The sequence below is a fragment of the Natrix helvetica genome (assembly GCF_964273705.1).
Source record: "Natrix helvetica genome assembly, chromosome: 2".
NCBI classification, from domain to species: Eukaryota; Metazoa; Chordata; class Lepidosauria; order Squamata; family Natricidae; genus Natrix; species Natrix helvetica.
This window is the reverse complement of record NC_138552.1, coordinates 279,753,466-279,771,161: the sequence shown is the minus strand read 5'-3', so window position 1 is coordinate 279,771,161 and position 17,696 is coordinate 279,753,466. Positions and strand designations below refer to the sequence as shown.

Sequence of the window (17,696 nt, the reverse complement as noted above, 5' to 3'; positions counted from 1 at the left end):
GTCTGGACTTCCTGCCTCGCGATCTCTCTTGGCTATCCACCTTCCCAATTGTTTCCTCTCTGTATTGACATTGCCATCTCTGCTTACTACAATGCCACCTAAAAGACCACCACCGGGGAAGCCGGGTTTTGCTGGCTCCGCCCCAGCATCTTCAATGTCCAGCCCCAGCGGACAACAGACACTAACTTCTTTGTTCCAGCCTAAGCCCCCTGCGGTGGACTTTCAACAGATGTTTCAACAACTCTTAAAGGGGCAGGAGGACTTAAAAAATCAATTGAAAGAAATGAATGAGCAGCTCAGAGAGAACCAAGACCGAGCGATCCAAAATTCACGGAGACTGGAACTTTTGGAGGAGGAGACGGCTGAGATGAGGAGGGAGGTGAAGGGGGTGCAGAAAGGAAACCAAGAACTTGAGAACCACCAGATAAAAGTGGAATTTGAAAGGATGTCTTTTTTTCTTAATTCCAAAATGTAATTGAGGCTGATGATGAAGATCTAAGGGATATTATGACAAATTTATTGGCTGAATATATTAAAAAAGACAGACAACAGATGGGGTGAGACATGGACCTGGTCTATAGAGTAAACTCAGCATATGCCAGAACACACAATGTTCCAAGGGAGGTACACATTAAATTTCTCAGAAAGACCACAAGAGATGAGATTCTGAGTGCACAAAGGGGGCAAGCACTAAAATACAAGGATAGAGAAATAGCCATTCTGAAACAAATCCCAAAGAAAGTTAGAGATAAAAGATAAAACTATTCGCTTTTACCGAAGAAATTATACCAGAAAGGGGTGTGGTTTAGATGGCTTATGCCAGAAGGTATGTTAATATTCTGGGAGGACACGAGAGTTAGAATCAAAACAACTATGGAGGCTGAGGCCTTCATGGAAAAAAATAAAGTCCTCCTAGATAAACCTGATGATACTATACGGGACATACAGGACACGGGAGGTGCCGGAGCTCTGCTGGAGGGGGGAGAAGAGGCAACATTGAGAAAACTCAGATCACAAAAATGAACTAGAAAATCTGTTTGATATAAAATGATTGAAATTGTTTGAAGATAAAAGTTTATGCTGACAAAATACTATTAAGTAGCAACAATCTAATGTATTAATAAATGAAAGTTATGAGAATGGGGGGAGGGCCATTTCCTGCATAATGTAACTGTCAAAATTTGTAATCTTACCCATTACCCTTTTCCTTGATAATTTTTTTAAAACTAATAAAATTCTGTTAAAAAAAAAAAGTATCAAAAAGCTTGCTGGTATAGAATGCAGCCTCACAGGCATCCAAGAACAGTTCATGTGGCACTTTTACTGCGCAAGCTACATTGGGGGCCAGGTTTTGAAGGGGGGGGGTTGAGTCTCTTGAGTTCTGACCTTAGCAGTAACTTTTTTGTCAGCATCCATGGTATTTTTTTTAATTTCTTCTTTTTCTTCCTCCTCCTCCTCTTCTTTCTCCTCCTCCTCTTCTTCCTCCTCCTCCTCCTCCTCTTGCTCCTCTGTTGATTCTGCTGCTGCTTCTGCTGCAGACTTATGTTCCTCATTAATCAACGAAGTAAGGAATTCCTCAGCAATCATTTTCACCTAAAATAAGAGAATACAGACTTCTCAAATTGTTATAATAGGAAAGGAATTTAGAATAGTGTCTCTCAACCTCAGCAACTTTAAGTGTAGAATTAAAAAAAACCTCTGTCTTGCCTAACTCTTAACTCTAACACTAATGCTAACTACTCTAAGCTTTGTACTGGCTTACTATTAGTTAGTGGTGTCTTGATTTCATGTGTGAAGGTTATGTCTCACAAAGCTATTGGTTAAACACTCTGGCTTTGCTGCCCTACTTTTTTCTAAATGTCATCTACTGACCAAAATTCTACATATTCATGTGGCAAGAATGCAAACAATTCATAGTCTGAATTTACCCTCCAACGTGTGAAATCACCAAGGGAGCTGGGACCATATGATACATGAGCTTGTGCAGACCTGATGAACTTTTTTCTAATTGGCTTCAGTTGTTCAGAAGACAGTGTTTTAGGCATTTGGTTTCGAAAATTTTTCCCCCAATGAGCAGAGACCTAGAAAAAAGACAGACATAAAGTGATTTGGGAAGCCATACGTGATCCTGTACAAAACTTTCCATGATGCAATGTTAGAGATTTTTAGGTAACACACTCTGCTCAAGCTGTGTCCAGCAGATGAGGTAGCAAGAAAGAAATAGGGAGCGCATCTACAGGGAGCACAAAATAAATAAATAAAATAAAAATCAAGATAGCAGCTACAGCCATATGATCAAGATTCCATCTTTTCTAAATGTGCGTTGTAGATGTTCCACATCTTAAAATTCAGTAGGTTTTCAATTTTACAGTTGCAGGCACCATCTTGATTTTATTAACCTCACCCATAGATACCCCAGGAAACAGGGTTTTTTCTAGATCCATATTAATCTAATTTAGTTTGTCATCTTAACTTTGAACCACTAGTTCTCCTTTTTTCAAAATATCCCTCTATTGGATTTCAAAAACTGATAAAATAAAGAATAGGAAAGGTTGGGGGGGGGGGGAGAAAAGCATGAAAAAGAATTAAATATTTAACAAGAAAAAAGATGATTTTACTAAAACTTTTACTATAAAATAGTAAAATCACTGGAGATTTTTAAGAAGAGACTGGGTAACCACTTGAAATGGTATCAGGTCTCCTCTTGAGTAGGGGTTGGACTAGAAGACCTCTATTTTGATTAGCATTAAAAAAGATTAACTTCCAATTTTTTCACTACAGATATAAATATATAATGCCATAAAATAATGTCTTACTCTGTTTAAACAAAAAATAAAAGCATAACATGTAAAACATACGTAACAACAAAAGCAGTAACAATGCACAATGTTTCTATAAAACGAGATCTAATCATCAGGTGCCAAATCAGAGTTTTATTTCAATCCTTTTTGAGTAAGAAGTCCCAAAGCGGTTTCCTAATGGAAATAAGAGTAGACAATTTTTTGTTTTTCACCAAAGTGGTCAATTTTGCCATCTTAGCCAGTTGTGCTGCTTTTGCATTGCAAAGTTTCTATAAAAAATTCCCAAACATTGTTATTGTATTTTGATTATAAAAGCAATTGATATTTTAATAATAAAACTATACAAGTAAAAAAATACCATATAGACCCACTAAGTAATCAATCGCTAAATCAATCAATCACCATAACTAAATGTTTAAAATCCATAATTCATTTCATATTTCTTTGGCAGCTTCTTATTTCAATGTTGAAACATTGCATTTTAGGAGCCTATTAATGGAAAAATTAAGAGTATTTTTCCAAATAAATAAATCCACATACCAGAGAGGAAGCAATAAGCTTAGGCACTTGTCGAAGGCAGCTAGATGAAATAGCAACTAGAACAGATAACTCTATGCAAGCCCTTCTTCCTTCTTGTCACAAATTTTGGTTCTGGATTTATGAGTGACATGTCAAATAATGAAAACTACACAAACACTTTTCATAGATTTGAAATTGTTCTCATCTTATCAGAGTAGAGGTTGCCTGCTTTAATAAAATCAGATTCACCAGCCAACATTTTCTTAACAGTCATGAGAACACGAGAATTAAGCTGCAATTCTAATTCTTACAATACTAACCAATACTCACTCAGTTTCCCTGAACTGGTTAAAATGGATATGCAAAGGAATTACGTTGTTAGTTACATAAAGAACCAAATAAAAAATGAGACACCAAAAACAGTCAACATGTTGCTTCTAGCTTTTTATAGGCATGAAAAGAAAATGGAAATTGCTCATTTATTTTATTTATATTTCTGATCAGCAATGTTCTAATACACATAAGAAAGTCAAAGCTATAGTTTGGTTTTGCAAAATTGATGAGCAAAATATTTATCTAAATCACTATTATACCACTGTTTCAACTAAAAGGTTTCAAGTTTATAAAAAAGGAAATCACTTTCACTTCACTTTCCTCTAATACCTTTAAAAATGCTGTACAATTTTTGATTACCATCTAAGAAATTATTCATACTTCATCACTTACTCTATTAGTCAGTTCTCGGCTGTTGACAACTCTCACATGATTGGCCAGCTTGGTGATGTCTTTGCCATTCAACTGACGGAGATTTTGCAAAAGAAATATAACTTTATAATCATCATTGACCTAGAGAGAAAAAGAGTAGTCTTGATTTAAAAGAAACTTTGAAAGCAAAATCTTCATGTGGTAAGCGCCTACAGTCCAACACTGCCATCTATTGCTGTGTAGAGAGCATCTTAGATTCAGCACTCTGAATTTACAATGATCCAGTTAATCTGATTCAGTTAGTAAAAAAAACTTCAGGATAATTAAGAAGGTAGGATCAATCTAAAAGAGATGGTTTAAATAACTCTCCTCCATGCAGATTTCTGTTTCAATGATACATATTTTTTTACAGAATCCTAAGAGCCTTCTAAACCACGGGATAGGCACAAATAAGTTTCATAAATAAAAATGAAAAATAACAAAATGAACCAAAATCTGTTAGAACTTCCTTCCATCAAACTTTTATATATATTATCAATTTAAATGTATACTCATCAAAGGCTCTCGGTGGATATTTCAAAACTTTCTCGGAAGGATTCTCAGTCTTTTTAAAGAACATAACATAGCAACTGTTCTTATAAAATGGTAAAAGTGTGTAGTTTTTAAACGGTTTTAACTTTATTTACATGCTGAAATCAGTAAATGATATTTTACAAAAATATTAGAGGCAACACATCTGAGCAAATGCAACTGAAAATCAATTAGGATTGAGATTGAGTTGCATTTAAAGATCTGTATTGTCAGGCAATTCATATACTTTCATATGTTTGAAATAAAATACACTAAATCCCAATTTTTCCTTTCTTTACATTTTGAGCTACAACTCAAAATGTGGTGACAAGACTATTATGAAGATGATGAGTAACTGCAACATCAAATTATCTTAAATGAACCATACAGTTCACTGAGGATAGATGATGAGACTAGAGAATGTTGAACCACCTCAAAATAAGCAGAATTTACTTTACTCTGGGACATGAAGGCATTATAATTATAGCTCTTATTGCAACTCTTCAGCTGTATGAGGACAGCAGTTCTCCAAGAAGTAGTTGCAAGGCCTAGAACTTCTACTGGCTGCCAGATATACTCACCGTCAGGTATAGATTGTTGGTATAGGTCAGCTCCTCCAGCTGTGGAAATTGCTGCAAGGCTGTCACATCTTCCAAGTGATTGTTGTTACAATTTAGGATGCGGAGGTTTGGCAAACTGAGATTGTCAGGAAGCCGTTCTAACAGGTTGTCAGAGAGATCAAGTTCCTGGAGATGGCGGAGATGAGAGAATAACTGTGGCTCCAAATCTTCAGTGGTTATTTGCAACTTGGACAGGCTGGGGGAGGAAATGATTCCATATATTACTGATGACCATCCCATTCACATTTTGGAACTTTCTATGTTTTATATTAAAAACCCCAAAATGGAAACATCAGACTCTTTGAGATGAAAAACATAAACAGGCAATCCTCATTTAATGACCTTAGCTAGGACCAGAAGTGCCAGAACAAAGTGCTGCAGTCATTACTATGATGATTCACAATAGTATTTTTGCAGCAATCATTAAGCTAGGACCACAGAGGTTGTTAAGAAAGGATTCTACATGACTGCATTTCACAATTTGCTAGAGTTTTCCCATTGACTTTGCTTATCAGAAGCTGGCAGGGAAGGTCATAAACAGTGGTCATGTAATCACAGGATGCTGCACCATTTGGAAATGCAGGCCAGTCATCATGTGCCTGAATTATGATCCTGTGACCACAGGGATGTAGTGAAGGTGGTATGTGCAAGCATCGTCATAACTTAAAAAGTTTATTGAATGAGTGGTCGCTAAGCAAGGATTATTTGTACTGACTTGCACAGACTATTAGGTTACATCAATTAATTTACAATTAAACAGAGTAGTATCCTAATTTAATGTAATTAAAATGTTTAAACTCCACCATTACCATAATAATTTGCTGTTCACATAATATATTATTAACTGTATTTTATCATTTGAAGCTGCTTTTCAGAGTAATTTCAGGAACTTCAAATTGGAAGTTGTCATGATTGTTGTTGATACTGCTATTCATTCATTCATTCATTCATATAATTTATCTGGCAGCCCATCTCACAACAATGATTCTGGGTGGCCAAAAAAAGATTACTATCCAACAACAAAATTAAATCAGAATATTATGTTTGTTTTTTTACTGGTGATTTAGATTAATTCTATGCACTTTGTGTAAAGCTGTAGTTTTGGAGAGAAAAGAGAAAGAGGGCGAAATCACAACTGCTGTGAAGATTGAGAAAAATGAGGAACCAGGAATAATATTGTAGTATGGTTATGTTCTTAAAAGTCAGATTTGTGGAGTTCTATGTCCACATACAGGCACTTACTTCAGTGTTTTGATCTTTCGTAGCCTTGTAGATTTGGGCACTGCTCTTTCCAACAGAAGTTCTGTAGTTATTTTAGACATTCTTAATTCCTTCCAATATTCGACAGATCCAAGAGTATATTTAATCTTCCTGAAATGTTGCTGGTAAAAAGAATAAGAGAATTGTTTAAATATTATCCCAAAGTTGCAGATCAATGAAATAATTGCTCAGCCAAGGGTACAGTTGTAATATAGGCATTTTATCTCATTTTCTTTAGTAATATTGGACTGAAATGCTGGTTGGAGGCACTCCAAGAAACGTGGTTTGTGTCTCTTTTGAAATGGAAGAAACTTAATCTTCTCTATTTATTTATACATGCAGTTTAAGATACCATAATCTGTCAAACACTTTATTTAATTTTGGGAGTTTGATTTAGTTTTATTTTAGAAAAATAATCCCATGTGAAACAAGGTGTCTACTCCAGCAGTTGACCTCCTACTAGCTATGTTTTCCTGAAATTCTGACCGCCCTTCTACCTCAGAAGTATTGTGACAAGTTATTTTACTTTGATTATTGCTGTCTTTCTTATGCCAGTTTCTTTATTTTTTATAGGTTTTTCAACTTCAGGTCGCTCAATTAAATAGCTCATTAAAAAAAAACTATTTAACCATTTATTCTAGGTCATTTGGTGATCATAGTATGCTTGGCAGACATTTGGTACTGTGCTAAACTGATAATCTTTCTAAACTGCTTTAGGGTTTGTTACCTGTAAATGGAGGTTTCTCCCACTCCTCCTGGGATTGCTCCTGAGCATTTCATTCACATACACACTACTTAAAAATGTGAATTTACATTTAGCCAGATAAGCTCTAAATTAATCAGTATTCTAGTTTTTTTCAACTTGCTAATGTTAGTTTGCTGGATTCTAGTACTTGCTGTGTCAGGCCTGCCACACTTTCTTATAATTTCCTATGCTGTTTCATTAGTGTAGTAGTTGGGAGGGGGGAATAGAAAGGAGTAGGATTGTGGAATGTATTGTTATCATTCTTTTATAGAAGCCAAGATCATCTTTTGTCTCCGCACCTCGACACCTGACCGGAAGCAGAGGGGTGTAGATGCCAGTGTGGAAGTTGATGATTGGAACATGTGATGGATTTGTGGGTGTGGGGATAGATCATGAACTTTCAACTAGGTGGAATCCTAGGAAGCAAATCAGATTTGGGATTTCTTAGCACAATGCCAACATGTCTGTCTTATTAAATTGGAACTTTAAGGAAAGTTTTGTCTTTGATTCTGATTTAATTCTGCATGATATTTGGAACGCTGACATGCTGACTGCATAGTAAACCATTCTGCATAGTAAATTCGTTTTCGTTTTACCAATTCCAATAAATAAATAAATAAACCATTCTCCAGTGAATTAACTCTGTTATTATGGGCTTCTAATCTAGGCTATCATCAGTTGGAGTCTTGGGTATATTATGCCACGCATAGCAAAATCATGATGAATTTATCAAATGTTCTGCACCAGCAACAGCCAACTCAGAGGCTAAATTATGTTCAGGTAGCACTGTCAGTTTATACACAGATCTGGTAAAGACCATCATACAGTTGTTGTTTACTGCCCCCCTCCCATATGAAATAGGGAAGGGAAATCATTCACTTATTAAAATTTCTTTCAATATTACCTATGGTCAGTATTAAGCCTTGTTCATGAGTTCTTTCGGTCCTTCGGAATTCATTCAATCTCACTTTCTTAGGCCATAAACATCTGCTTACATTAGTTCTTCAAAGCACAGGCATAGCCAGAAGGAAAAAATATATATTCCAAAGTGAATGTTCCAGAAAGATAAACAAACTTCAGGAGCAGAACATCTTATCCAATCTTGGGAAATTAGACTGAAATGAAGTGCATGTTACTTCCTTTGCAGCATTCCTTCCCATTGTCATGGAGGTATGGAAGAAGATAATTATTTCTTCCTTGCCCCATTAATTTTAAACCATAACCACACTCAGGGCTGCAGTGTGCTCCTTGGCAAAGCAAACGTTCAGCCAACCCATTTGCTAAATGATCAAAGAAAGATTTAAAAAAGGAGATCACTTCCGGTTCCTGTAAGTGACGGACGTGTTGTCCGCTGCTTGTCTCCCCGGTGGGCTCCTTTCAGGAGCACAGGGGGCCCTGGAGGGGTCTCCTGCCGCAGGGCGGCTTGCTGGAACCCCCCCAGATTCGGCGGCAGCCGGTGGGGGTGTTTCCAGCCTCGCCCCAGGAGCCGGGGAGCAGACGGGGGGCATGAAACAGCTTCTGGCTGTCTGCCCTTTCGCCGAATGGGCTCCGGGAGGAAGGAGTCAATCAAAGGAAGAGCGGCTGGAATGCCGGTGGGGGGAGATCCGTCCTAATCTCCTTAATCATCGTTAACGGATAAGCAGCAGACTATTGTAAGTTTCTGTTCAATCTATTTGAAACTGGAAGATTAGAGGGGGGTGTTTCTTTCTCTTTACCCCCCCTCTCGGACAAAGCGGCATTTGAACTATCTCTCTCTATATCGGAATGGAGAGAGAATGAAGGCTGACTTGCCACTTGTACTAACTATGTGAGAAAGATCGATATCACAGCTGCAACAGGTGATTGCTGAGCTGTTTTCTTAAAAGGAAAAAACTTTATGGAAATCCTTGTTCTTCTCCCTGCGAAAGGAGGAACCAAGATGGCGCCCCTCCGTTTTCGTTTTTGTGCTTATAAATGAAGCCTGCCTTTTGAAACTACCTTTGAAAAAAAAATCTCTGGTATTGTTTTAATACCCCCTCTGAAGGTGCTCTGGACCTCTCCTGTTATGTGGTCTTCCTGATTAATTTTGATTATCTGACTTTTCCCCTTTCTGGTGTACCTCTGTGCCTTGGAACTGTGAAGGAGAACTAACTTTTCATGTTTGGATTTGTCTGCCGTCTTGGACTGGCACAGCTGCGCGCTCCACTGACGCCATTCTCTTTGTAAAAGACTTATCGTCCCTGAACTCAGATAAATGGGGCCCAAAAAACCACCAACAGGCAAGTCACTCTCGGCTCCTGCTTCTGCCACCTCCAGTCCAAGCATGCAGCAGATGAAAATTATTTCATTGTTACAACAAGAAGGGACTGGAGAGAGCTCAAAAGAACTATCTGTTACCCAAATGTTTCAGGAAATTATGAGGGGTCAAAATGAGCTGAAAAAAGAGGTGACAGATCTCAAAGATGAACTCAGAGGTGTACAACATCATATAACAGAAAATAAACAAAGAATTGGGGTGTTGGAGGAGAGGGGAGCTGGATTGGGGGAGGAGGTTAAGGCAGTCCGGAAGGGAAATTTAGAATTGGAAAATTTTATGGCAAAAATAGAACTTGAAAGAATGTCCTTTTTTCTCAGATTCCAGAACCTACCAGAGACAGAAAATGAAGATCTTAAGGATATTATGAGTACAATTTTAGCAGAATATATTAAGAGAAACAAAGAACAGTTGTGGTGGGATATGGATCTGGTTTACAGGATTAATTCAGCATATGCTAGAACACACAATGTTCCAAGGGAGGTACATGTTAAATTTCTTAGGAGGACCACGAGGGATGAGGTGCTAGGGGCCCAAAGGGAGGGACCATTAAAATATAAAGATAAAGAAATTACCATTCTTAAGCAAATTCTGAAAAATTAAGCGAAAAAAGGAGGAAGTATTCCTCCTTATCAAAGAAATTATACAACAAAGGAGTTTGGTTTAGATGGTTACTGCCAGAGGGAATGTTGATTTTTTGGGAGGGAAATAGAATTAGAATTAATACAGTGGAGGAGGCAGAAGCCTTCATTAAAAAACATATTTCTCTCCTAGAGGACGAAAATAGGGGAGGTGGTGAAAAAGGTAGTAATGTACAAGATGTGAAGGGGGGGGCTGTGGCTCCATCTGGGGACAGGGAGGAGGGAGCAATATAGAAAAGGCTCAGGTCACAAAAATAAATGTATTTGAAATATTATGGTAATTGTTGATATAGTAGAAAGTGACAAAGAAAGAGATGATTGAACACATGGCTGATATAATGTAGAACAAGACTCTGTTTATGCTTATCTTTTATACGTTGTTTTTAACATTGTAAAAATTGTGAGATTTGGAGGGATTTTTACCACTAGCACCGGAGCTACCAAAATTTTCTATGTACCTTTTTACCCTTCCCCATAAATGCTTAAAAACCAATACAATTCTTTTTTTTTTAAAGAAAGATTTAAAAAAATATTTTAATAGATATTGTTGCTGGGGTGGATAAAGGGGAAGTGGATCCCTTAAATTTTGCAAAGACGTAAAGGATAAACTGGGGGGAGGGGAGTTGAAGACCTAAAAAGAGATGCTGGGAGACAAATCTGGCAGGTGGATTTCTTCACAGGTGGATTTCCTCACTTAATATTATCATTTGATGTTACTTGGATATTCAATTGGCATTTTATGAAACTGAACACTACTTTTAATGTTTTTACTTATTTTAGATCAGCTGTATCTTCCCCATTTTAGACAAGCTGCACAGCCAGAAGGAACGGAACTCCCATTTATTCAAGTCAAAAACAAAAATGTCTGATACATAGAAACACCAGAGTTCTTTATTACACACATAACTTATTTCCATGTTGAAAATGTGCTCCATATAAGCCAGACTTGTCTCCCAGCAGGGATCCTGAGCATCAATAGAAATCTCCATAGGCATACACCAAACTTAATGTAATGATCTTTAAAAAGCATTACTATTGTTATGGATTTATTTATCTAGGAGGCAATGTAAATACAGCCTCCAGTGTCATTTATTTCCATCAATACTTCTAATTCATTTTTTATAAATGAATACTGATTGCACTTCAGTATTTTGAAGCCTCCTACGATCTGTTTACATGCCGCCTCATGCTTTTTTTTTTTTGATTTTGCAGGATGCTATTTTATCATAATAAGCTAAAGAGGAAATGAATATCTGACCACAAACAGTTACTTGAAGAAATGATTGTATATATGGAAAGATGAAGCTTGAAATAAGTTGTTGGAAGATGGAGAGAGACTGTGCCCTTCAGCCATTACTTGTGGGTGCCATATTGTTTCATGCTCTCTCCCCTTCTGTTTACCTTCTGTTTACCATGAAATTTCTGGGTGAAGTTTATTTGTCAGTTTGGAGTCAGGCACCACCAATATGCTGATGATACCCAGCTGTACATCTCAACATCAGGTAGACTGGCTGCTGCTGCAATCCAGGGCTTGGGACCTCTATGGTTCTTGATGGGGAGAAACAACTGAATCTTGACAAGACCGAGTGACTATATCTGGGGTCCTCTGGATTTGGAGATACTACATTGTTAACTATTAGTGGGGTAGCACTTCCCCATTCATAATCTGGGGGTCCTCTTAGACTGTGGCTGTTGTTTTTGTAGCAAAATTCAGCAACATTTAAAGACTATCTAGTTGGCTGGCAGCCCTGTGTCTGAACCTTTGTTTGATACTGTGGCCCATGCATCTGACAAAGTGAGTTATAATTTACTTACTGTATAGCTTATAAATTTATGCCTTTTCATAAAGCTTGTTAGTCTAAAAAGGTACTAACAGATATCTGATAGCCAGTTTCTATTCACTTTTACAGGTAATCCTTGTTTAGAAACTTTAACTTTTTAACTTTTAACTTTTATTTGATTTCTAGACCGCCCCTCTCCCAGAAGGGACTCGGGGCGGTGTACAGTCATATTAAAAACAGTAAATATACATAATATAAATATAAAATAAATATAGATGTGGCTGGAGGAGGTAGCAATAGTTTACTGTACAATAGTTAAAGTTAGATTTAAAATTTTAAAATACATTAAAAAACACCCCTAAAAACTATCCCAGGGTAAAATATTTGCCAGGAGGTACAAATGGGACTATAAATGGGCCAGGCCAGCTAATTGGAACAGGTGAGTCTTAAGTTTTTGTCGGAAGGAGCGGAGGTTGGTAGTAGTTCTGATACCACAATTGGGATGACAACTCAATCATTAAGCAAAGTGGTGACTAAGTGAAAATGCAAGTATGTTTATGATCTTGCTTCAGCTGTCTTTTGCTTTACAGACCTGCAAAGTTACTTTTTCATCACCATCATAACTATGAAAGATTGCTAAAAGAAGCCAGTTCCTAAATGAGTTGCTACTTACAAAGACTTTCAATATATTTGCCACAAGAAGCTCTTTTTCTCTTGAGTTCTTAAAAGAGATAGTCAGAATTTTACTTTTCCTAGCGGTTCAGTTCTTATTCAGTATATCGCCTTGCTTCACCTTCAGAAGTAGTGTGCAAATAGGACTTTGTGTATCTTCTTGCTGCATTTAGCAAAATCTTCTAAATCTGAATCTATATTAGAGAAAATAAAATATCTTGGCCATGGAATTTTCTCTGGCCAATGTTGTATTTCTCCATCTTGCACCAGGTGCTATTGCAGATTCTTTCATCCAATCACAACCTCACAGGTTTGCTCTTTTCTGATATATATGGTTACTGTACATTATGGATTCTCACTTATGTCAACCTGCCAAACTGCTGTATGATTTTAACTGTTCGTGAACGAACTTTCCTGTGGACTAAAGCAGTTGAATCTACAGTTGTTGTTCTGAAATAAGCTTTATTAGCAGGCCCAACATTGGGAAATTTAATTCGGAACCCTTTTCTTGTATAAATGGAATTGGTTAGCCCAGGACTCAAATGATTCTGTAGCTCTGTCTACTTAATGATAAGGGCAATCAAACACCTTTCCATAATTAATATACATACTGATGCCTTATTGATATTCTTCTCAATACCCAAGCAACAGTAACTCAAATATGAGTTTTAGAAAGAATCTATTATCAATTTGAATTCTCCTATAGACTGTTGCAGCTACACTCCCTGTTTATACTAATACAGCTGCTACTTTTTGGTCAGGCACCTGCCTTTTTGGTGCATGCTTATATGATTAATAGTGTGTATCTCCAATCTGGAAAAAGAAAAGGCCTGTTATATGGTTTTGATGACTCTTAGAAGTTCATAGTTCTAACAAAATGTGTAAAAATAATAAATTCTGTTAAATCCATTGCAGCTGGTCAGTCATTACATTTCTTTCAAGTCACTGGAATGGACTTGGCACTGCAGAAGTGAATGAGAGAATAAACTATTAATCATCTGTTGTGCCATCTGCCCTTACTCTGAGCAACCTGTAACATCACACTATTTAGCAACACCACACACAAATTATACACTTATTCAAAGGTTTGGGATGCAAGCTTTCATTACATTGGGATTTAAGCTCTGGAAAGATGCAGAGAATAATATTTCTCAGTTAATATTATTGCTGTTTTCCTTGTCTCAGCATCCTTTAATGCTAAATCCCCCATTCCCTAAAGTACTTGTTTTTTCTTGTAATCTTACAGTGCTATTCTCCACAATAATTTTAAATTCATAAATTCTATTATATGCAGTTACTGATTGAATGCAAGTTGAAATTATCACTGAGACTGTTATTGGACAATATCAGAACACCAGATTAAAAACTATGCATAAGCCTAGGAGCTATTATCTCCTATTTTATGAAGGCTTTTGGGAAGAATTTACCATAACAAAATTAAAATTCTCCTTTTGAAATGTTCTAAGTACTCCCCTCCATTAAGTTTGTTAATTATTCTTTATACCAATATATTAGCACATTTTTGTATCTTTATATCAACAAGGGTTTTACAGTTCAACCATGAGCTACATATAGTCTCTGCTACTGGAACGTTGTGTGTGTGCCTTCAAGTCACTGTTGACTCCTGGCTACTGCCTGGATAAGTCCCTGCAGTTTCCTTGGCAAGATTTCAAAAACAGGTTGCCATTGCCTTCTTCCAGACTGACCAGGTTCACCCAGCTGACTTTGTACTTCAAATGGGCCTAGAACTCATGGTTTCCTGGTTTCTCCACTGATGCCTTAACCACACTAGACAGACTCTACATATTCGTTAGCTGATGATAACACATGTAACTCGTTTGCTGCCTTTGTACAATAGCAGTTCACCCATTTTAAGTTTGGAGCTTTTAGAATTAGATTGTGAAGAGAACTTTTTTAGCTTGCTTTTATTCTTAAGTTTGTTCCTTTCTTTTATGCTACTATTATTTGTATTTTTTTAAATGTTCAGGCAAATTGCTTGCTCCTCTCCAATTTCACATGTTGATTCTCTATAAAGTTTGTTTTAACCTCACACCATCATGCCTCCCATTAGTTGACAGTTTTGTGGACTATGCATCAAAAGAACACAGATGATGTAACCTCAACAAGGACAGGTTCATGAAGTTAACAGTTATTCCTATATCTATCATGAACCTGAAGGATGACCAAAATACTAAATCTGGGCTGTTATGAATTTTGAAATAACATGATATTATTATTTGCTGGAGCACTGATTTACAAAATGGCTTCCATCTCCCTGAAACAAGTAGTGATATTTTTGTTTTCAACAAGACTTTTCCTCAGGTAACCAATAAGGAGATTCTACCACCACCTCACTCTGCACCTTTATGGGCACTTCTAGGAAAAAAGTTATTGTGCCAGATCCTTGGATCCATAGATACTGTAGAAGAATTGTATTTACAATCTGAAAGGATACACAGAGCCGTGGTGGCGCAGTGGTTAGAATGCAGTACTGCAGGCTAATTCTGCTGACTACCGACTGCCTGCAATTCGATTCTCACTGGCTCAAGGTTGACTCAGCCTTCCATCCTTTTGAGGTTGGTAAAATGAGTATCCAGACTGTTGGGGAAAATATGCTGACTCTGAAAACTACTTAGAGAGGACTGTAAAGCACTGCGAAGTGGTATATAACTCTAAGGGCTATTGCTAATTTATAATTTATCAACAAAACCTCCAAGAATTGGTCCTTTGGGTCTCTGTCATTTTATTCCAGGTCCTGCATGTTGAGCTAGAATGAATTAATGATTGAACAAGGGATAAATCGCTTCGATTTATGGTCCAAATGATAAGAAACAAAATTTTATGGAAAAAAAATCAAACACTTTTTGAAATTGCAGAAAAAGATGTTCTAGTTTTTGGAACATTCTGGATTACAAAAAAAGATATCTGGAAAATGTCCAAAATTGTTATAGATTACATATCATTATTGTCTCTCTCAGATGCAGAGAGCCACAAGTACCCTTCAGTGAAGAAATATACACATTAGTTGTCTATTCCTAGAAGTTGTTCAAAGAGTGACATGTTCTAATTCATTCCCAACCAAACATATAGATATGGAAATTGGATCTCTTACCTATGCTGATCATAATCCAAAAACTGTAAGCTTACACAGAGGATTCTTCAAGTGGTGGAGTGTTTATTATTATTGCTAAAAGAGAATATTAAACTGAAGGATCAATAAAGATTAAAGAACATCTAAACCAATTCAACTTCTGATGGTTATTTACAGTATGGAATACAAATAAAGCATTTATAAGGAAACTATTTCAATAGCATCAAGTACAGAACTATACAAACCAAACCAACAACTTGTTCAACTGAAGCTAGAACTAAGATTTGTTTTAGAACAAAAGATTAAAGCTATCTGTACACATATTAATAGAAGCAAATGACACTTATAAGAAGCTGAGCTTTGCCAAACAAAAATATTTTGAAAAAGGTAATAAACTAAATAAACTGCTGGGTATCAATTATGAAGGGAACAAGACAAAATTCTTATAATTAATTGGGATGGCAACAGGTATATTTTAATAGATATATTCAAGAAAATAAATCATCTTCTTAAACATTATTCCAGATTATGTAGTAAATATTAACATTAGAACAGTATGAAAACACAAGGCAGTTTAATAAATTCACAGAATAAAAAATGAAGCTCTTTACAAACCAGTGACAATACTGAAAGGGAAATAAAAAATATAAACACTGAATTGAAGAAATCTGTAGAACCTGATGGATTTTCTACAAAGTCATATAAGACTTCCTAAGAAATTCTGGGGACTTTCGGTTGATGTTGTGGTGATAGCAGACAAAGGGAACGGGTCTCCGTGTTCCCTGTGCTGAATTCTCCTTGTTTGTGGTAGGGATGGTGAAGCCAAGAGGGGCACCCTGTGCGGTGGCGGAGAGTCGCAGCTCTCCTGTCTGACCCAGGGTTCTTTTTCCCTCTCAGCCACGGCAAGAAGAGTCAGCCTAAAGATGGCTGCCACAAAGCTGGGACAACCGAGGAACTACTAACACTGGTGCTGCAGTGAAGTAGGTGAACAATAGCTGGAACTGGGGGAGAGGATTCTTTTTTGCCTTAAACTTAACCCCAAGGAATAATTTAGAACTATTTGTTAAAGCGGTATCTAAGCATTCTGAGAAAATAGCAGACCGGAAGGGAAAGATCCAAGAGAGAAAAATAATAATGTTGAAATATACAGAAAATTGGACTCTTAAACTGGGAAGATGTGGTACTGGGAAGGCATTTTAAAATGCTGGAATCATTTACTTATAAAACTTATTCTGCTTTTATAATTGATTTATCCAACAAAAAATGATGATTGACTAGTGAAATTTAAGTTGAGAGTGCCATCTGCTGATGAAAGGTAAAAATGCAAGCTTAGGAATACTTTATGAAAGACTGTGAAAATATCTATTGGATTATTCCCAACGACCCCATGACTACTGGAGTTTCAAAAATGAAACAAGGAAGCTATCTAATGAAAGGGACCCCTGAATGTTATACTAGAACAGCGATGGCGAACCTTTTGTGGCTCGCGTGCCATAAGTGGGGGGAGCACAGGGGGGTCGTATGCAGGCGTGCCACACCCATAATGCAATGTGCGACACCCCCAGTGCGCATGCGCGCACTACAGGAGCGATCCCCCCCCCATTTTTACTTGCTTTTTTCGCCCTCCCCAGGCTCCAGAGGCTTTAATAGGAGCATGGGGAGGGTAAAAACACCCTCCCCCTCCCCCCGAAGCTCTCCGGAGGCTTCAGGGACCTTCAAAACGACGCTCCGAGCAAACCGGAAGTGACTTCCGGTTTGCTCGGAGAGTCGTTTTTAAGCGCTCCGAAGGCGTCAGGGACCTTCAAAAGGCTTCCCTGAACCCTTCGGAACGCTCAAAACGACCCTCTAAGCAAACCGGAAGTCCGTTCCCGAATTTCCAGTTTGCCCGTAGGGCCAGATTTTTGCGCTCCAGAGGCTTCAGGGAAGCTCATGAAGCCTCCGGAGGGTCTCCGGGGGGGAGAAGCTCTTTTCATCCTCCCCAGGCTCCTATAAAGCCTC

General features: G+C 37.4%; 1 protein-coding gene across 3 annotated transcripts in view; it reads right to left on the bottom strand.

Moving 5' to 3' along the window:
- The window catches only part of LRWD1 (leucine rich repeats and WD repeat domain containing 1), a 37,680-nt gene that overhangs the window by 12,608 nt on the left and 7,376 nt on the right, over nt 1-17,696 (bottom strand). Inside the window, exons 2-7 of one of the 3 annotated variants that reach the window (XM_081940717.1) lie at nt 15,720-15,794; nt 6,458-6,597; nt 5,177-5,411; nt 4,047-4,166; nt 1,929-2,081; nt 1,387-1,593 (exon numbers count right to left, since the gene is read on the bottom strand). In XM_081940717.1, coding sequence (XP_081796843.1) covers nt 1,387-1,593; nt 1,929-2,081; nt 4,047-4,166; nt 5,177-5,411; nt 6,458-6,537 — 795 coding nt within the window. In that variant the 5' untranslated portion in view covers nt 6,538-6,597; nt 15,720-15,794. Of the gene's footprint in view, nt 1-1,386; nt 1,594-1,928; nt 2,082-4,046; nt 4,167-5,176; nt 5,412-6,457; nt 6,598-8,124; nt 8,233-15,719; nt 15,795-17,696 lie in introns of those variants that run through there. The other 2 variants (XM_081940718.1, XM_081940716.1) reach the window with 2 other exon arrangements.